Consider the following 21,671-nt stretch of genomic DNA (forward strand, 5'->3'; position numbering starts at 1 on the left):
GTGTTGTATACCCTAGTACTGAAATATTTGCTCATCAAATTGTTCTAATATCTTGTTCCCTACATGTTTAGCTAGAAGCTTCAAATCATTGAATGACTTTCATATTTAGTTTGGTGTATGTTGGCAAACACTTGATATCCTTCAGGTGTTTTGTGTATATTTTATTATTTAGCCAACTGGTAGGGTTCCTATTTGAAATCTATCCTCTAATAATGATAATTGCAAGGGAAATAGTACAGCGACAGAGCATATTGAAAGTCAATAGAAATTTTATTCATTTTGGGATTTCTTATTTTATGCTTTTATGATGCTTAATGCCTTCAACATCTCCTCTTGCAATCAATATTATTTTCTTATTTTCCATATTTGCTTTTGTTAGGAATGTGAGCATCCTTTGGCACCTCGGCAGAAAAAATATGTGCGTGTTGAGCTTTTTAGATCTGGCTGGCGGATAAGAGAAGGTAGGTAGCTGGTTAAACCAGAAAATTGAAAAGAAAAAAAGGACAAATCCTCCATAGTGATTTTCCTTTCTTAATGTCTGCTTCTCACACAAATGTTTGTTACCTCTTAGCGTGTTATGTCTTCATAAAATTTGCTCTAAATTGAACAATATATCATGACAACCTATCTCCACATATTTGTACGTAGTATACCATGAAAAATTTTTCATTGCTAAACCGCTGATATACTTGTGCGATGTTTTACTTTTAATTCATTATTTATGAACAATGAATAAGTGAATTCTTAAGTATAAGTTGACTGTTTTATGATTTCCATTTCTGGGATTACAGTACCTGGTAGAAATGCCTGTGAGATCACAATGCTTCATCAAGAAGATGCTGGTTTGAATATGGAGATGGCAAAGATGGCTTTTTCCAAGGGCATATGGAACTATGTGTGCAAGATGGATAGTGCTCTTAGAAGATACTCTGTTGTAAGCTGTCATTTATCAAGTTCAGTTGCCATTTCAGCCAGTTTAATGCAGAAGGTCAGTACTGTTAGTTTAACTTAAAATTACGGGAATATTTCTTGATGCAAGTTTGCTTTATACGTTAAAACGTAATGACCCAGCATGCTTGTTATAGTACCATCCATCTGTTCTAACTTTGTGCTTTGATAGATTTCTCTGATGGTTTATGGTGTAATAGTAGAAAATCAACTATAGGCAGGAGAAAAATGAGAAGATTTACAAATCCAGCACTGATTCTTTGGACATGATGAAGCTTTTTAACCTCTATCTTGTTTCAAGAATTTCTTGCACACAGACCTCTTACATGTCCCTAACATGATGACGTGTAGGTACCGCCATGCTTGGAACCTATAACTAGCAACATATCCGGAGCTCATTCTGGTACCCTCCAATTCCATGATCAAGTTGCTGATGAATCTCGAGTGCGGATGATCTCAAGGTGGTCATCAAGAAAGTTGCTGGCCAATAGTATACTGATTCTGGGGGGTGCATTCTGCTTGTCTCGTGGTCACTCTAGCCTCGGTGCTAAAGTTGTCATGGCATACATCTTAACCAAACTTACTAAGCGCGGCGGTGAACCTAAAACAAATCAATCCAAGCAAAGTTGAGGTCATAGTTATACGCATATACAATGGTAATGGTAAAATACAGATTGTTTTATTTATTTTCAACTTTTATGTATAAAGGTTATTTTAAATACATAATCGCTTCAAATTTCGGTAGGATGAAGAAGATTAAAAAATAAATAAATAAAACCCAACCATGACCGACCTTGACGATAATCTGGTAGCAACATTTGTTAAGCTATTTTCACTTGGTTAATTGTTTCACACGAATCTTCTATTTATTCAAGTTCTATCTTATATCTAATATTTAAAACCATTTCTATTTTCTAAATTTTAATATCTATTAATAGGGTTAAGTCCAATTATATTCATTACATCATGTTTTTTTAAGACAACTTTACCCTTCAGGTAGTGAAATGGAAACATAATTTCTTTTTTGTTTTAAATACAATTAATATACAAAAATAAAAATTTGGACTCACCAGGATTCCATGATTCAAAATAAAAAATGAGTAATGTTATACATCCTAATTTTTTTAATAAATTGTTTAATTAAATTAAATAATAAGACTTAAAATAATGTTAGTTATAAGTTATAACTGATTCGTTTTGTTAGATCAATTTGGTTGAATTTAAATAACAAAAAGATTTCGATTCATAGTATTATTCACAAAAATTGGCCTATATCACACGATCTAATGTCTGCAATAATTATTGGTCTAAAGTGGGCTAGGTCCAATGGAATAAAGGGCATGGTTCCAATGGTAACCCTAGCCCACAGCTTGCTCTAGCTTAGCTGAGTCAATCCTCCAAGTGCAGCAGCGAGGTCTCCCCCTCCTCTGCGACTGAATTTGCTGTGAAGGACCAGCTGCCGGCTGCCAATTTAGAAACATCCAAGGTCCTCCGCTAATTTGATTATAATATCTACTAATATTCTTTTTTTTTTTTATCAATTTCTTGAGGTTCTCGACCACAAGGGGAGAAGGATCACGCACAAAATAACACCTAAAACAAAACACCTTCTATCATACTCAAATCACCACAACTCCAAACAAAATACTACCCACTCCACCAAAGAAGAGATGCCTTGTCCTAATTTGATGCTTTGTCCCAATCTCTAAAGTCTCCACCAAAGAAGAGATGCCTTGTCTCAATCTGATGCCTTGTCCAATTTCTAAAGTCTTTTCAGCATGGCCATCAAAACAAAAAGAGAATAGAACCACACACAATCCAAAGAAATATGTATAATATTCTTTTTTTAATAAATACTTAAATTTAGTAAGTCATGTCGAAAAATAGATGGAGATTTTTTTTTAAATTCTTGGGGATTGATTTAGGTAATTATTCGGTTGAAAAATAAATTGGGGATTGATTTGTCTGCCGGAATAAAATCTTGGGATTTTTTGTATATTAATTTTTTTTGGAACTAAAATATTCACTTTTAAAATTCTTGCAAATTGATTTGGGTAATTACTCTATTTTAATTTTTTTCAAAATTTTATAATTTTTTAAAGGTTTAATTATTCTGCTGATATTTATAATTTCACCAAATTTTCAATTAGGTTTTTCTATATTTTTTTTCACATACTGTTTTTAATTTGTAATTAGGTCGTTTTCATGTTAAAAATATTAAAATTAACAGAATATTTCTCCCAAAATACATGTGGTCAAAGATCTAATTATGTTTTTAATTATGAATACTTTCAATTTGCAAAAAAATATTCAATTACACTAACATTTTTTACACTAAAAAGAACCTAATTATAAAATTAAAAGTAATGCAAGGACCTAATTGAAAAAAAATATATACAGAGACCTAATTATAAATTTAGTAAAATTATGAGAACTAACAGAATAATTAAATATTTTTTAAATAATTATTTATATATTTTAAAAAAATATATGTATAAAGACTACATGGATCAAATTGATATGTTACTCTCCTTTGATCACCTCATGTATATTCTTTATTCTTTTATTAATTGTCACATGTTTACTTTTCATCTCATCTACTTTTTTAATTGGCATTCTGTCAATCTTCTTTTACATATCCAAAATTAGCTGAGACGAGATTCTATCATCTTTTTTGCAATATGTGACACTCCAACTTTTTTTCGTATATCTCATTTTTTATTTTGTGGCTGTTTATCTATTTCAACATTCTCATCTCTGCCATACTTAATTTATGTTCATATTCACTATTTGTCGCCTAACACTTTGTTCTATATAACATAGCTGGTCTAATGACAGTGTAATAAAATTTTTCTTTAAGTTTTAAAGGTATTTTTTGTCGTATATAAAATTAGATGCATTTTATATTTTGACCAGCCTTCTTGTATCTTGATTTTTATATTCTCATTAATTTTTTCAATATTCTATATGATACATCCAAGATATTTAAAACACTTACTTGGAGTAAGATTGTTTCTTCAATTTTCACTTATGCATTATTGTTTTCCCCTTGCCTACTATACTTACATTCCATATATACTGTCTTAGACTCTTAGTGCGATTTTATGCTAAAACTTTTATCCCTCTACAACTCATCTCCACAACTCTAACTTCTCATTTAAATCTTCTATTGTTTCTCCCAGGCGGACAATGCCATCAACAAAAAACATGCACCATGGCACTGATATGTTCGGTAAGTACCTCCAGAACTAATGTAAAAAAAATATGGGTTTAGAGATAATTCTTGTTGAAATCTTACACCAATAGAAAATTCTTGTATCATATTACCTTGAGTTTTCACACTATAACCTCATCGTACATATGCTTAATTGCACGAATATATGATGATATGGATGTTATACTTCGGCCACTATCCCTCTAACCTCGGCCATCAAAGTAACAAACTCGAAAATAAAGGAGTCAAACAAAGACATCAAGCAGCAACCAACAATATGCACGGCAATATATTCCTTTTGCATAATGCGAAAAGATACCAACTCAAACTTAGTTCCTCCTCTATAAAGGCGAACGAGGAGGGCGCAACGAAGGCAGAACACATATAGCAATTCATTTAATATTATTTAGTAATCTTTTTAATATTCTTAAATACTAATTTGAGCGTCGAAATACTTTCAGCAGATACTCCACCCCTTGGTATTCATCCAGATCGACAAATAGTTTTACCAACACTTTTCAAAGGACCGAAAGAAGGCTCTATAGCTCGGTCACATTCTCAAGACAAGAACATATCCAATTCTTATTCTCTCTTTTTTCAAAATTTTCTATAAAACTTCTCTTGATATTCTATGATATGTTTTTTTCAAATTAATAAATACGATATTATTTTTCCACTTAAAAGAAAAATAATTTGTATTTTTGACATCCTGAAAATGGAATTAAGAAATTATTTCTTTCTTTTAAAAATTATTTAATTTTTACCAAAAAAATATTTAATAAAACGCTGAATTTTTTAAAAATTAAAATAATAATTTAGTCACCAAAGAAAAATAAAAATTAAGATTTCATGGATACTATCCAATATTTTCTTATTAATAGACCACTTCTAGCCAATTCTAAATGGTAGAATTTTGTTGTTGCTACGGAGCTTTGTTGGTGTTAATTAGAGATGTTTTAAGGATTTGTTTGTTGACAACTCAAATTTTTAAGAACTAACATGTTAATATGTTCACATTTTAAGATTTTGTTTTTTTCAAACTAAGTTAGGTTAATCTAGTGGTTAGTTTAAGTAAGTATAACCTATTGGTTAGTGACAAATCTTTAAATGAAACTTTAATCCACAACAGACTAGTTCTTGACTTGTTGAATTGGAGAATATTATGAAAAAAAAAAAAAGAGAGAGAGAATTCACTTTTTCGGCATATTATAAATCCAAAAATACTGTGTATATATCAAAATCAACAAAAAAAAGTTATTATATATTTATATATATTGTATAAATACATATATTATTTAATTTATTTTTAACGTATATTTTGTATTTCAATATATATGTTATATTAGTAATAGATTTTGGTGTAAATCTTGCATAGTTGTTATAAATAAATGAAGCATCTTCCCAAGATATAATATCGTTAAAGCATCTCCAATGTTTGATTTCATTTCAATTTCATTTTAAGTTTCACAAAATACCATATTAGGATTTTTAGAACTATATGTCATTGTCATAGTAGTGATTTGAGATTAAATATGAAATCTATTTTTCTAATATTTGGTTTCAATTTGATTTAAATTTATATAAGGTGGCAAAAATTGAATTGGCTATCTACTAAAGTAAAATTTCTCTATAATGAGACTAGTTATTTCGTCGATCATTTTCATTGCAAAGACCGAGAGCAGAGACGACATTAAGTAAATTATGTCTTAATATACTATTTGATCTAAGAGCCTCTGAACAAAACCTTTCCTTAGAGTTACTCTTAGAGCTTATTTGCTAGCACAATAGCACTTGAATTTTGTGAATAAAGTTGGTGAACAGACGACAGATGATTTTATATTAAATACTTTTAACAAAAATTCTCACACCTTAAACATAGATATAAAAAGTTGGAAATTGATAAAATATAGATGACAGCAATTGTTTAAATTAAGTTGTATTAGAATAAAAAATAAAATAAAATTGTTACATTTCAAATCGTAATAAATTAAATACTATATTTTATTTATTTAAGAAAAAGCCTAAGAAAGCACTAAGAATGAAAGTATGCAACACTTTATTTCCTCCCAGCTCCACTTATATCTAAAAACTACCTCACATACATTAACCAACAAAATCTAGCATAGGCATATAGGCATTAACCAACAAAATCTAGCATGCATTCGTTATTCTTTGGTAACCCACCTACTGCCTCTAATCTGGTAACCACCGTAGATTTGATCACTACTGCTCTCTCCTCCGCTCTCAGCACTCGTATATCCAGACTGTCGACGGTGCTTCTTCCCCCTCGATACCCCACTATCGCTAATACTGCCATTCAAGAGCGGATCATCAATTCCTCGAATCACCTTCTTCGCAGCTGGTGATAACGATGATGACACGATGCAACTATCATCCTTTGTTCTTCTTCTATCCTTCTCATGCTTCTTAATATTTTGGGAGATTTTGTGTAATTTTTCATTGAACCTAGTAATCCCCTTCTCCACAGGCTCCACAGCTTGATGGACCGTAAACTTAACATCTTTCACAATCTGAATGTTACAAATCAAATAAATTATCAAATGTGTAAGTATATATATATAGTTATATACTACACAATCTGAAATTTTATCAAAAGGTAGCATTGCTATGAGCCATTGGATGACAAAGTGGTACCCGTCACTTTTTATCCCTCAACCACCACCATGATTCCTAATGAAGGATTTTGGTTATATTTTTCCGACCATGTAGCACTTTTAGAAAATCAATAAATAAAAGTTATGGAATACAAAAATTAACTGAAACTTGAATAATAATATAATTATTATGATTATTTGGATAGAAGATATGACCATAAAATAACTCAGTTTTAGCATTAGTATTAGCAAAAATTAAGGAAACTTACATATCCCCCACCACCAATAACAACATCCCGAACGCTCTCTCTAATTGTCATCCCACTCTTGGCATCAACATCTGGAGTAGGAAGACGCAGTTTTGTGGGTCGCTCACTGTCCCTGATTTCATCAGGGTCAAGAGGACAATCAGCAGAGTAATCTCCAAGAACTGCAACACTTCCAGGAAGGCGGTCTCCCATTAGCTCATATGGCTTGGATGGAAACACATACAGGTGAACTATGGAAGCAATGCCCATCTGTGCTGGATGAATACAAAGTGCTGTTTAAACTTTATTCTAACCCATATCTTGAGCAGTTATAAAACCTTAACAGATTGACTTATGAGTCGAATGAGGTTAAAGGACAAATTCAAGAAACAATGAATAAAAAACCTGCTTCAGTGCTGATTGACAAAACAAGCCCTACTGAACTCCTAAATTTCCAAGTTGAAATACTTGATGTATTACCAAGATTACTCAATGCCGGAATTGTCTACTGACCTCCTAACTTTCCTAGTTGAAATACTTGATGCATTACCAAGATTACTCAATGCCGGAATTGTTTTATATTTTTCATTTAGTAAGCATCTTGTATTTCATAAAAATTTGGAGAAATATACTTGTTACACAAAGTTTATCCTATCCAACCTTGGGACATTATAATGTTTCACACAGAGATGGTTTTCATAAATGAAAATGAAATAATTGAACAGCAGTATAAAGTCTGAATGTGACTCTTGGATATTGTGGTTAAAAAAAAAAAAAGAGAAGAAACAGATGATTTATAACCATCAATAAACAAAAAGAGATGCTAATTAATCAAAGGTCCAACTGATAATGATCTACTCTTCAATAAAATTACTTAAATTATGAGTAGGGGTTCGCAACAATTTCATGAACCTACTTCCATGAAAAACACTCAAATATCATATTGGTGATTAAAAAAAATAATGTAAAAATGAATGCTATAGCATCTATAGGCATTAGATGGAACAATTAGCAAAAGTAAGTTTGACATCGTTAGAGAAATTCACATGATCAAATTGCACAGTTCACTTCCCACGACAAAGATCAAAAGAGATAATTCATATTGCAGAGCATCTTCACCAAACAAGAGCTGCACCTGATCCAGGGTGGGAAGTGGAGGGCATTTGATCCAGTAGTGGTCACATAAAAAGTTTCCTCACAGCAGACAGCCAATTGCAAGATAATAAATACAGGACATTAAATAAAAAGGCAGTCACAGTCAACAATTAACAAAGCACATGCCAAGGCAAAGAAGGAAGCTTAACTCCAGTGAAGGGCATCTACCTCAATACAAATGATGAAATCTTGGACACTTGACTTGAACTGCAAACCCTGCGCTATGGGACTTTTGAATAAACCGAAGGTATATAGAAGAGCAATTGCCACACCTTGCCACCAAGTGAGGAAGACAATTGATTTAAATGTCAAAAATTTGGCCAATGGCTGTATATGTGCCAACTCCTCCTTTGTTACAGTGTAAAATTGAACAAGGCAGTACAATGCCCACGACTGACTGAAGTTCAAAACTATGGCCATATAAGGATACCTACAAAGGTAGCAAAAATTCATATAGTCAGATATCCCTCCATCAATCTTTTGACCTGTTGCCACCACAAGGAGCATATGAAAACTAACATTCCAATTACAGGAAGAATTTTATGATGAAACAATATAGTAACTCTGTACCACTGGATGCAGGAGATTCACAACGGAATAATTAACAATTAAGCATCAGTCAAACTTACCAACACAATCAATAGCATCTCACACAAATTTAGTTCAAAGAGAACTGAAACATCCTCCAAGTCCTTACTCATTATCAAGTAATTCTCAAAATTACTTAAGGAAAAAAGAAGGGAATGGATTCTCTCAATTTTTTTTAATAATTGACGGAGTAAAGTGTGATCTCTCACTATTAATTTTATAAGTGGGACAAAAAAAACATGAGAGAGAGAACAATAAAAGGTTAGAGATCACACTTTACTCCCTCAATTTTTTTTTAACAATTGAGAGGATCCATTCCCCATCATAGCCTATAGCATCTTCACCACTAAAAGGCATACACACAAATTTCAATCTATGCTACTGCAAATAAAATGGCCATAAATAATAACTCAGATGAGGCCATAATCAATTACAGCATCCAAACAGAAAAGTGAATGCAAGCAATGGTTCACAAGAATCTTACTTGTAAATGTTATATGGTCAATGGGAATGATAATAACTTGCAAAGAATTCCATATTGCTTACCCACATCCCCATTTAAATTCTCCTTCACAGTATATTCCAAACGCTTCAAGAATCACCGCCGTAATTGCAGTCAACGACTTTATTATCATCTGTAAGAGATTGATATATTTAATGTAAGGAGAATATTTAGTTTGTGTATAAAAACAAAGGTTGAAACATTTGGTAATTGAAATGAGATGGAGTAATGAATAAGCATACATATTGTACAATACCAAATTTCACAATTTGGTAAAACTTTCGGCCAAGTATCCAAGGTTTAAAGAAGTAATTCATAGGAAAAGGATGTTTTACGGTTCCCTTGTCAGAAGTGTGCAGAAGAGGAGTTTTAAAAGTAGCCCGTCCTTCTCTTTCCATAAATTCAATGGTCCTTTCCTCACCACCTAGACAGGCAACAAGGTATCTTCCAAAACAATACATGGCGAATGACTCATAGCAATCCCTTAAAATCTCACAATCCACACTGATTGATGGATTGACCAATGATACAAACTGGTAAGATGAGAAGAGAGTTAGAACTGAAAAAGCAATCAGAAAATCTATGGCTAAGCAAAAGAAGTATTCTTACAGATTCAATTGAATAGCAGGGAACCATTAGGATAACTCCAATCAAAAACTTCTGCTCCTCAGGATTCTTGTATGCAGAAAGATGCTCAAATAGAAGATACATAGACAGAGTGAGAGTGAGGAGAAGAAAGGCAGCAGCAATAATAGTTGCCCATGCAGGAGGCGAGTATGACAACAGAATGATGATGTTGTTCATTGAGGTTAGAGAATGAGGACTTGAAATATAGCTAGCATAATTCAATTACATTATAGGCAGCTCAGAGGCACCTGTTGAATAATTTAAGGAAAGCTTAAAATAGAAATGGTGACCATAACCTAACATAGATTGCAAGGGTAATCATAATGGATATATAACATTGAAAGAACAGATAAGTGTCAATGAAGGGGGAGGAGGAGAGAAAGTAGTGCTTGCTGACAAGGACGTAGATGGGTGGAGGGACTGCTAATTGAGGTAGAAGGCAAAAGAAGCCAATGGTTTCTGTGTAGTGTAGAGGCCAAGAGGGAGAAAGAGGTGATCATCTTAGTATCCTGGCCGTACTTGGTATGCCGTTTTCAGACATCAAGTTTGAGATAGCTGCTAGAGTGTATACAGGAAAGGTACCACTGATTTGCTGCAAAAATGAAAACTGTCAGTCTTCACAGCATGACATAGGGAATATAATTTAGATTCAAATGGAGACATTTGCTAAGTACGTCTATTTTGACATGTACCTTTGGAAGGCAACTTCATATCTTCCAAAGCTATTGCCACCAACTGGAGAAGCAAAATAAATCCTTTGGTCCCTGCACCTTTCTCCAAATATTTAACACATCAGTGAAGTTTTAGAAGATGTTCTATTCTATCCTTTATTTAGACTATCAATTCACTGAAGACTTGGTCAAATAATCATAATAATAAAAATAATAAAATATAACACTAATCTATAAAGCATAGCTTTCCAATCTCTCAACATTTCTGAGAGAGAAAGTCCTCTAAGCAGACCATAAGCTTTACACCAGATAGATTTATAGGAAAGGATTAGAAATTTTTGGATAATGTGCAAATGTAATGATTGTTATAAAACTTAAGAAAAGTGCCGCTTGATTAATCTAAGGAGAAAGGGGGAATTAACCTAACAGAGTCACGAACTAAAAAAGTTAATCATCACACACTGTTCCCAACATAATGCCGAATTGAGTTTATTATATCATATGGAAAGATAATGCTATAAAAAATGTGGTAAATGTCTAGATGACGTTAGAAGGTTCAAGGAATTATGTTATTTGGTTTCCGAATTGGACTATGCTCAGATAGGTTGTGACATTTAAGGTTGTTGGCAGCAATGGTCTCTCAATAAGAGGGAGAAGATGGATCTCAGGTAGGATTAACTATTTGATTGGTTAAAAGGCTGGGCAAAAGTAAAGAAATACACTGTATCCCCATACTACTTAATTTGGTTGTTGACGTCTTAAGCTAGATGTATAAAAGGACACAAAGAGGGGTCTCATCGGTCATAAAGCTGGTTAACATGAACAACCCCTCTGAATTAGCATTGAACCTTGAATAGATCACGTCCAGAAGAATTAATCAGAAATTAATTATATCCCATAGAGAAAATTGGAGAGGGAAAAAGTAGACGCCCTTAAAAAGTGCATTCTGTTTGCTTGATCCAAATTATAAAGACAAAATGTAACTGCATCAATGCCTTGGTTAAGTTCACTTTGTAAAAACAGGACATGCCCAGTGTTCAAGAACAACTCCACAATGAGAGTCCCTTTAGAAATTAGGTCTACACCTTAGAGTGCAAATATTAGTAGCCTGATTTTCCACATTCGACCAGCACATAAAATATTGGCAGTTTAAAGGCACATGAATATCAGTATATATAACAAGTCAGTATTATTAATAATAATATGATCCTATCAAGTAATGCAGCAGAACTCAGAACCATGATCTTGAACATACAAATACCCAGAAATATGAGAGGGGTACAATCGAGAGAAGGGAACAAGGCCAGAAACAATTCAAACAGAAGATTTCACAGAGAGAGTAGCAGTAAACCAACAAACAAAAAGGGCAAGCAATGCACAAATATACAATTCTACAGAGTTTAACATCATTGAACTTTGGACTAATGCAGAAGATGGGGATTCCATGTAACATAGGGTTACACAGAGGACGAATGGGTTGAGAAAACACAAACCTGAGACCGACAAGGGCCCAAAGAGAAAGAGGATAGAGGAAAGAAAAGGACCGCAATTGCTTCCCAGAAGGCCAAAGGTGGAGAGGGAGAGACGAGGCACAGCTCGAGCGGGAGAAAGACTGGTTCCTTCTAGGTAGATTCGTGAAAACTTGAAATTGAACTTCATTATTTTAGATTTTATAAATAAAAAATAACTTTAACCGTTTAAATTTCAATTTCAAAAAAAAAAAATCTAATCCAAGTTGAAATTAAAGTTTTTTATTTTAATTGTTTATTTTGTACAAAATATTCAAAATCATTTAATATGAAAAAAAATCTATTTTTTTTTTTAAATAATTCATTTCTATTTAAAACTCAATTTCATAATTTGGAATGACTATAATATATTACAATAGAATTCAATTTTTGACATTTGACATATTAAGTTTGAAGAGTGTGAAAATTAATTTAAAAATCAGACCCCTTTTGATATGATTTACAAATAAAGAAAAAATAAGAATTGAAATTCTCAAAAAAATTCAAATAATTCATTTTTAGTTATTCCAAAGCAAGAAAAAGAATTCAACTCTTAAATAAATTCTAATTCCTAGCATTCTAAACAAACTCTAAAGGTTGCAAATGGGCATATCCATTCTGTCTCATATTAGTCTCGGTTTTAGTGGAAAGTGCCACAAGATTTGCACTTCATTTTAGCATCCTACAATCGTTAGGGTAAACAGATTATCTTGGCATTATCAGAGTTAATTACGGTTTTCTTGGCCCCATAAAACGTAGAAAATTTTCGTATTTCCAAAAGCATCTTTTATTAACTTGAGGATTTCGGTCAATATTTTTGTTGTTTTTCTATGTAAGCACTTTATGTGATACAGACTAATCAAGAAAGACCACTTTGAATTCTTTGTAACCCTTCATATAATTATTCATTATCATCCTCTAACAACTTGTAAAACACTACATTGTCTTCGTTGTTATCTTCATTTCGAATTTCATTCCCATCTATAGGCTCAGAAGAATGAATAGATGCATTTAGGTCAAATCCAGCAAACCCAAATGTGTCATTGGGCATTGTTACCATTAGATTTTGAGATGCCGAATCATCTTATACAACATCACTAGTTTGATGACCTTGTTACCCAACTCCAACTATTCATCATGCCAATGCCAAACTTTCTAGTTTTCCGAAAATGACTTTACTATTAAAATGTTCAAAAACCTCTCTTGTTTGCCATTTGCTAAATCCACACCTTGAACAAGAACATTTAATTTGATGACCCCTGGGAGATTGACGCTCAAGAGCAAAATCTAAAAACTTGTTTAAACTATCTATGTACTCATGTATGGTTTGTAGATTTTCAATTCATGACTTATGATTGACATGACTAAGAAAATACAAATAGAGACTTTTAAAAAATCTATACATAAAAAATCTATATATGCTAAAGGCAAGAAAATTACTTTGGTATGTGCAAACTAAGAATTAAAAAATTACTTAAATAGTATTCCCAAAAAAGCTACAAAAACAACTACAATTACCTCTTTCAGATGATAATTTTGGAGCAGCAATAGCTTCGTGAATATTTTCTTTGTCAAATATTTTCTTGTAACCTTCCAGAAACCTAGTCCTAGTCAAACAGAAGTTCAAACAAATGAAAATATGAATTAAGACATTTATTAATTACTGTCAAAGAACAAAAATTAGGAGGCAGCTTTCTATAAATGCTTAAGCTATATGACAGCATATCCATTCCAGACATAATGGGCATCATATATCATTCAAATCAAAACAAAAAATAGATTGATTGATGAGATCATGAAGGTGCAGCTGAACCATGATGTGATGTGTGTTAAAGAGTTTAACCATTTCGAACCCTTCTTACAGTGGAAAAAAATGCAGAACTTGAAGGTGCTACCATATCAATAGAACATTGATTTAAGTATGAAATCGTTCGCAAAGGAAATGTCATGCATATCAGAGAAATAAGAGGCTAAGACTAATGACATCTTTTAAAAAAAATTATAAGAAATTCAGTGAAGACCTTACCCCAATTTCTTCTAACAAACCCCAATTTCTTACCCAAATCAAAACCTAGAATTAACCAAAACAAGTAGTAGCAGTTAGCATAGAACATGGCATATTTACAAATCATCAGTAATCAAAAGAAGACGATGCGAATTTTGTATACAGAAGTAGAAGCTCAAGGAAGCTCGAAGGAGAAGGAGAAGCTCGCAGAACAGAAGCTTGATGGGGCAGGAGAAGCACGCAGAACAGATCACATCAATAGAAGAGAAGCGTTGATGGAGGAGATCGCAGGGGCAGCAATGGCGTTTCCTGAGGCGGCCGGAGATCACAGGGTCTCACTCTCACGCAGCTCTTGGATTAGGCGGAGCAGATCTGGGATGGATTACGACAGTGCACAACACAGACCTGCGGAAGGTGAAGGGGGAAGGCGACCTCGATGAAGAGAGGCGGAGCAAATCTATCGCAATAGAGAGAAGGCAAAGAGAGAGGTAGCGGAGAAGCCAGATGATGCGTCAGGAGGAAGAAACGACGGCTGCGAAGCTCTGCAGAAATGACAGCGTGGCTAGAAAGGCGGTGGCGAGGTCAAAGAGGAAGCGTTGGAAAAGGCAACAAAGAGGCGGAGGCAGACGCCATCGAAGAAGACAAAGAGGAAGGCGACAAAGGGAAGGCGGTAGAGACGAAGGCAGAGAAAGATGAAGCGGCGGAGAAGGGGAGAGAAGGCTTGGTGACGGTGAGGGAGGGAGGGAGAGAGGAAGGAAGGGGGAGAAAGAAGATGGATGTGAAGTGGTAGTTTTTGTAATATAAAAGTAAATTGAGGATAAAGTTGGAAAATTAGTTGTTAAAATATTGTGATTTTATGTTTAAACATTTTGGCGAGTAATAGTAAAGCATATTTTTTATTTTCGAAATTTATAAAATTTTAAAAATATTTTTAACGTTTATTTTATTTTAATTTTATTTTTAATTATTAAATATATTTTAAGAGATAAATATTAAATTAGTATTTAAAATATTTTGACATTAATAAAATGATACCCAATAAATATTATTAATAAAATAATTTTTAAAAAAAAATAAAATTTGACACACATATTTTTGAGTTCATTAAAATACATCTCTGATTAAAATGATGCTCAGATGACCACTGTATAATATATGTACTTAGGTGAAATTTTAATTAATTAATCAATATATCCTGAAAATGTTTCCTCAACTTTAATTTAGCTAAAGATCTCTTCTTCTCAGCGCATTCTCTCACTCTTTCGATCATCAATTATCTCAAATGTGCATATTGAAAAATGTATATAGCTAGACCTCTTGACAAATTTGCTATGGAAAAAAAAGAACCCATCAATATAATAAATAGTAAAAAATTTAATTGACAGAAATTACTAATTACTGATTAATTTACAATTCAAAAAGATGAATCACAATAAAACTCATCTAAAAAAATCAACCTCTTGAGCTAAGACCAAGTCAGCCTAACCCTCAATATTTAGCAAGAAAGCTAAGAACACAAGAGAACACAAGAGAAAGAAAGCTTTGGTGGAAGAACACTTTATTGCTCAAGTGTGGTTACAAATGATTCACACACCTTACACTAATTTCCTTGATGGTATGCACAATATCTCCTTCCACCATAGAAATGGCCGCCAACTCAGCCTTGCGACTCAACGCATCTGCTACCACATTAGTCTTGCATGACTTGTATTCGAATTCGAAATCAAACTCAGCCAAGAAGTCTTGCCACCTAGCTTGTTTGGGACTTAACTTCTTTTGAGTTTGGAAGTAGCTTGTAGCCACATTGTCTGTCTTGACGATGAAGTGTGAACCGAGCAAGTAGTGACGCCAAGTTCTCAGACAATGCACCACCGCAGTCATCTCCTTCTCTTGGACAGTGTATCGCCTCTCTGTATCATTCAACTTGCGACTCTCAAAGGCAATAGGATGTCCTTCTTGCATCAGAACTCCTCCAATAGCGTAGTCAGAAGCATCAGTGTGGACTTCAAATACCTTTGAGTAGTCGGGTAGTGCTAGTACTGGTCTTTCTGTGATAGCAGCCTTCAACTCATCAAAGGCCTTTTGACACTCCTTTGACCATTCCCAAGAGTGATTCTTCTTGAGAAGATCAGTTAATGGTGTAGCCTTAGTGGAGTATCCCTTGATAAACCTCCGATAGTAATTAGCCAACCCAAGGAATGACCTCAATTCAGATACCTTGTTTGGCGGCTCCCACTCTTTGATAGCCTTCACCTTTCCTTGATCCATGCAGAGAGTTCCACCCTTAATGATGTGTCCCAAGAAGTAGACTTCGCCCCTTGCAAAGGAACACTTTTCCTTCTTCACATATAGGTTATTCTCTCGCAAGATCTTGAACACGGTTTGTAAGTGTTCTACATGTTCCTCCAAAGTATTGCTAGTGGCTATGTTGCAAGTACCCTTTTCCATATCTACGCACTTTCTCCTCCACCACAAAGTAGCATTATCAGAAAGGTAGAGAGTTGCAGTGCGTACCTTTATTGCTTCTTCGACCACCCCTTTTTGACTATGATTTTTAAAAAAAATATTCTATTAATTTTAATATTTTTATACAAAAAGAATTTAATAACAAAATTAAAAGTAGTATAAGAATCTAATAAAAAAATATAAAAATCTAATTAAAATTTTAATAAGACTATAAAGACTAATAGAATAATTAAAACTACAATAAAATTCACATGCAATCTATCTCAGTTTGGACAATAAAAGAGAAGTAAAGCTAGCTTTGTTTATAAAAACGGGATTAGAGACAGAGACAAACAAAATCGTATTTGATAGATGAGATATGGACAGATAAAAACACTAAATTAGTATATTTTGTATCCATCTTAATAGGAACATAAAGACACTAACAAAGAACACATTTTATTTTTTATTTTTTTTATTATTCTTGTTAAATTTTTATTATTATATTTTTTTAATATTATATTTTTTCTCAAATTTTTTGGATAAAAAATATGAGAATAAATTAAATTATTATAATTTTTTAAAATTTATGACAAAAAAAATACAAAAACACAAATTTTTTTGTTCCTGTCCTTTGTGTCTTATTCTTATCCTGTTCTTAGAAACAAATACAACCCAAGAGACGGAGTAAGACAAGGCCAGAAAAAAAGTATCAAAGACAAAGGAGGCACGACACATAGAAGCAGAGGCGAAGGCGAGCCACGGTAAAGCCAAGACGATAACTTTAACACAAACAGAGGAGGTAGGGCAACGACTGACAGCGAGCAGCAACTGGCGGTGAACAGCAAGAGTAATTACAAACAGTTGCGAGCAAGGAAGACAAGGCGACAATAATGAATGCGCAAGGACGATGTGACGCGGATAGAGACAACAGACACACAGGAACTAGCAAACACAGAAGGCGCGGCAACCAGACTGTGATGTCGATGACAATGAACTTGTGAGAGTCAGAGAGTGAGAAGTTGAGGCATCACGTTGAGCTCCACTATTGCTATTTTGGCCTATTTTAAAGTGAGAGAGTGTGTTGGGGATGGAAAAATTTTCGTTGGAGTAGAATTTAGGAGGATTTTTCAAGTTGGATTAAATTAATTAATTAAAATTTTCACCTAAATATATATATTAAGTAACTATATCATCAAATTACGATGACCACTTTAGCATTATTTTCATAAAAGATATATTCTAATAAGTTTAGAGACACATTTATCAAATTTTAATTTTTTTTTTTGCTATTTTATCAATAATATTTATTGAATGCTATTTTATAATTGTCAGAATCTTTTAGATTATAATCTAATATTTATCTGTTAATCTAGTATTTATATGTATGTTTCAATTATATTATTCTTTGTTAACAATGTTAGTGGGAATAATGACATAGCTATTCAATGTTAGTGGTATTTATAGCATTGTCCTGTTGTATGTTGTCTCACTTATTAAAGATTTAATTGAAGTATAGGAAACATTAAAAGTAAAATTAAAAGGAAAAGTATAGGTACCCAACAATATTTTTGAACAATGCGTAAAAATTAAAATTATAGGTTAAGGATAAAACTTATATTGGGTGGCCACTCCAATGCATGCGAAGAAACATCATTAACAGAAGATGAAGGGTAGAGCTAGTTTTGGGAATACACCCTCATTGCCGGTGAAATAATTAAACACGGTCCAACATTGATTAAGGATTTGGATGAATTGATTTTGTTTTTTTACATTGCATAACCCCCCCCTAAAGTAAATGCTCAAAAAAAAAAAAAAAACATCATCACCACCTTCAATGTTAGGTTCAATGCCAGGTGATGTTTAGTGAACATAGTGAGTATCTTGTTCACCATGATTTATAGGTTGCCATGATAGCTAAGGGCACTGGACAGAGAACATATGTTTACAAAGCGATGCAAGAATTTTGAGCTTGAAATATAGTCTATTGTAATCTGAAGATTATATTTGATGGTAGAAACTCGTCACAATGAATGAATCCCTAAGGAAAACCCTTCTTTTTTAAAAAATTTCAGACATCCACCTTACCGCAATTCTGACTTCAAAGATTCCCAACAATTCAACAATCCTCTCTCGCGCTTCAACAACTGCCATTTTGATGAGCATCATCGAGGCAAGATCCTCACACTTCAATGTTATTGGCAAGGTCCCCCCTCACATTAGTGGCACCTTATGAAGATGTTATTGTGATCACAGTGGTAAGCAGTAAGCACAGTAATGGTCTGTAAATTGCGACGTGTGTCGCATTTGAAAAGGGGATATAATGTCTTTTACGTGGGTTCTGATTATTTTTTTGAAATATTTGATCTTCCCAATGGTCGAGAAAAGGTTCTTTTAAGAGGCCCATGCGTGATTTAAGGAAGCTATTTAGCTGTAAAACAGTGGAGCCAGAGTTCAGGCCGCGTGAGAAGACTTTCGATACCACATTAGTGTGGATAAAATATGAAGCCCAAGTATTTGGTATTATCAGGAGAAAATAATTATGAGAATCAAAGCAGCGGTGGAAAAGCCACTTAAGGTTGACCTAACACCAAATCTGTAGAGCGTGGAAAGTTTGTTTGAGTTTTTGTTCAGATTATATAACTTTGGCATTTCCATAACTTAGAAAACAATGGTAGATGAAAACAATGCTCTGACCATGTTACCCGGGAAAGCAATATCAGAAAAAGGTAGTGAAGAAAGCAGTGTTTCAAGATGAGAATCAAAGGAAGATGGTGGCTGGTTAGGGAGACTATGACAACTACACATTCAATGCAACCAAGACTTGAATTTGAAAATTTTCTAGAGACAATTGTTGTTGATAAAGATGATGCTGGTTTTGTTCATCACAAATCATAATCCCACGTAAAATTGGAGAGATGGATTAAAATGGTTAATAAAATTGAGCGGTGAAAAAGAATTATTTTCATATTAATCAGAAGAGTAACCATCCGGATATCAAGGATAATAAACATCTCATGTCATAAAATCATTTATCCCAAAAGCTTAAGCTGATTTTGTGGTTCACCAAGGATCGAACTCTTGACCTTTCGGATCTAGAACTCTAATATCATATCATGAAACCACTCATCCCAAAAACGTAAGTTGATAGGACAATGTAACACTAATGGTCATATCTCTAATACTTCCTAAACCTCCATTGTACGTATTGTACGCTTAGGCCACTAGCTCCATATACTTTCTCTAATCAGAAATCTAATTTGTCTTTGACTAATTAACCATGATAGCCCCACAAAGAAGTCTAATAATGTTGTTAGTCTTGGGAAGAAACCTGATTTGCATCAGACAACGACTAAGAAGAACGGTGGCTCTAGGTTGGCAAAAAAACTTCAAGACAGTGCAAAAGGTCCCAACCATAAAAAGGAGAAACCATGGTCTCGTTTCACCTAGCTATGGCGAACGTCGGGAATTTCCAAGCCTTCAAAGGAGGGGATTCCTATAAGCACACCAGCTCGTGGGAAGCATAAGCAGGTAGTATATCCTTCTTCAACGAAAATATCATGGATAGGGATAGACAAAATGTCAGAGGTTGGGTCATCGAAAACCATGAGACGAAAAGTGAGGATGCCAAGGTTCCTTCTAAAAAGGAATCCTTTGCAAGATGATGTCCAGCCATGAATTATTATACCAATAATGTATCTTGGAATGTTTCACGGGTTTCCAATAAAGCGGCTTGTGTTTATACTTTATAGACAGTGGGTAAAAAATTTTCTCATTGTTCTTTTTCCAGAAGATGAAACTTTTTTGCAAAGATTAGGTTATCATGTTAACAGTGTTAATTAGTATCACAGAGGCGGGATATGATTCTTATAAGCAACGCACAAGGTCAATTGCATTGTTTAGCTTCTCTCCCCAGATACACTCAAGAGGATAAGCACAAGCACACTCGAGTGGGTGAATCGAGTGTTGAAAAGCAATGATCGATAAATTTTTCTCAATGTAAAAGCATACAATAAATAAACGAACAAATAGTTTTGTAGTAGTGCTTTTCTAAGGACCTACAAATGAACTCCCAACAATTATAAGGAGTTATATTTTTTACACGGTTAATAATGTTAGATAAACAAAAAAAAAAAGTCAAAATTTGTCTTATTTAATATTAATTAATTATCGCAACAATTAATGAATGCTAAATAAGGCAAGTTATGGCTGATTTTTTTTTGTTACTAGACATTTCCATTTTTACACCAATTTAAAAATTGAAATATTTGGTAACTAACAAAATCAGCCAAAAATATTTATAATTTACTTTATTTAATATTTATTAATTATTACAACAATTAATGAATATTAAATAAAACAAATTCTAATTTTTTTGGCTCCTTAGCATTTAAATAATAATAAATGTAAAGAATTTAAGAAAAAAAACGTTGGATATATTTTTAATTCAGTATAACCTTTTCACTTACGTCCAGTCTTTTTGATAAAAATGTCAAAGATTTTCATTTCTCTTTACCAAAACATTTAAAGTGCTTGATAAACTGTTACAATTAAGTTCAGTTTTATACATTTTATGATATCTTCGTAGATTATAATATTAGAGAAAGACGTCGACTCTAAAGACTCAAAGCAATAAAATTAAGTTAAATTTTTGGGATATTTTGTAGCAAAACAAAAAAAAGTCAAAGACAAAATAAATTTTTACATTAAAAATTAAAATCATATTTAATCCTAAAATTACCTAAATCCTATATGCTTAAATCTTCATGATCTTTGAACTTGGCTTCTTGTCATTTTTATTTCTTTTTTTCTTGTTGACATTCATAAAAAATATATACCAGCAAAAAAAACTTGAGTTCATACATATGCATATATTGTTAAAATTTTTTCATAAATTATATTTTTTTATTTTTCAAATAATATTGTAAAAAAAAATAACAATGTCACATGAATTTTAATATATAAATCTTATACTTTCATGTGTCTGAAATAAAATTCGATTGTTGTATTATATTTTTAAAGTGTAAACTATTAAAGTGATACCCAAAAATTTATGTCTCTAACAAAATAACTCCAAAAAATATAATGATAAATAAATATCTAAAAAAATTAAAAATACGATAAAAAGAACTATATATTAAATAC

The 21,671-nt window shown here is 32.9% G+C and overlaps 2 protein-coding genes across 8 annotated transcripts in view; one reads left to right on the forward strand and one right to left on the reverse strand.

Annotated features, from left to right (window-relative positions):
- LOC107638392 overlaps positions 1–1,800 on the forward strand; it is a 4,176-nt gene extending 2,376 nt beyond the window's left edge. The window contains exons 4-6 of one of the 2 annotated variants that reach the window (XM_021120295.1): positions 380–461; positions 792–988; positions 1,300–1,800. In XM_021120295.1, the coding sequence (XP_020975954.1) occupies positions 380–461; positions 792–988; positions 1,300–1,578 (558 nt within the window). In that variant the 3' untranslated portion in view covers positions 1,579–1,800. The remainder of the gene's footprint in view (positions 1–379; positions 462–791; positions 989–1,299) is intronic. The other variant, XM_016341645.2, reaches the window with a different exon arrangement.
- LOC107638390 (protein LAZ1) lies at positions 6,145–14,875 on the reverse strand. 6 transcript variants are annotated; one of them, XM_016341641.2, is made up of 11 exons: positions 14,245–14,875; positions 14,103–14,147; positions 13,595–13,683; positions 10,590–10,661; positions 10,295–10,489; positions 9,880–10,145; positions 9,513–9,803; positions 9,315–9,403; positions 8,349–8,610; positions 7,047–7,295; positions 6,145–6,693 (listed from the first exon to the last, which is right to left on the reverse strand). In XM_016341641.2, the coding sequence occupies exons 6-11, from the start codon at positions 10,072–10,074 to the stop codon at positions 6,328–6,330; spliced, it is 1,452 nt and encodes a 483-aa protein (XP_016197127.1). In that variant the 5' UTR covers positions 10,075–10,145; positions 10,295–10,489; positions 10,590–10,661; positions 13,595–13,683; positions 14,103–14,147; positions 14,245–14,875; the 3' UTR covers positions 6,145–6,327. The 6 variants fall into 6 exon arrangements, with proteins under 6 accessions (XP_016197127.1, XP_016197122.1, XP_016197123.1 ...); XM_016341636.2 differs by having other exon boundaries at positions 9,880–10,489; XM_016341637.2 differs by having other exon boundaries at positions 9,880–10,489; positions 10,590–10,667.

This window comes from Arachis ipaensis, chromosome B04 (genome assembly GCF_000816755.2).
Source record: "Arachis ipaensis cultivar K30076 chromosome B04, Araip1.1, whole genome shotgun sequence".
Taxonomy (NCBI): domain Eukaryota; kingdom Viridiplantae; phylum Streptophyta; class Magnoliopsida; order Fabales; family Fabaceae; genus Arachis; species Arachis ipaensis.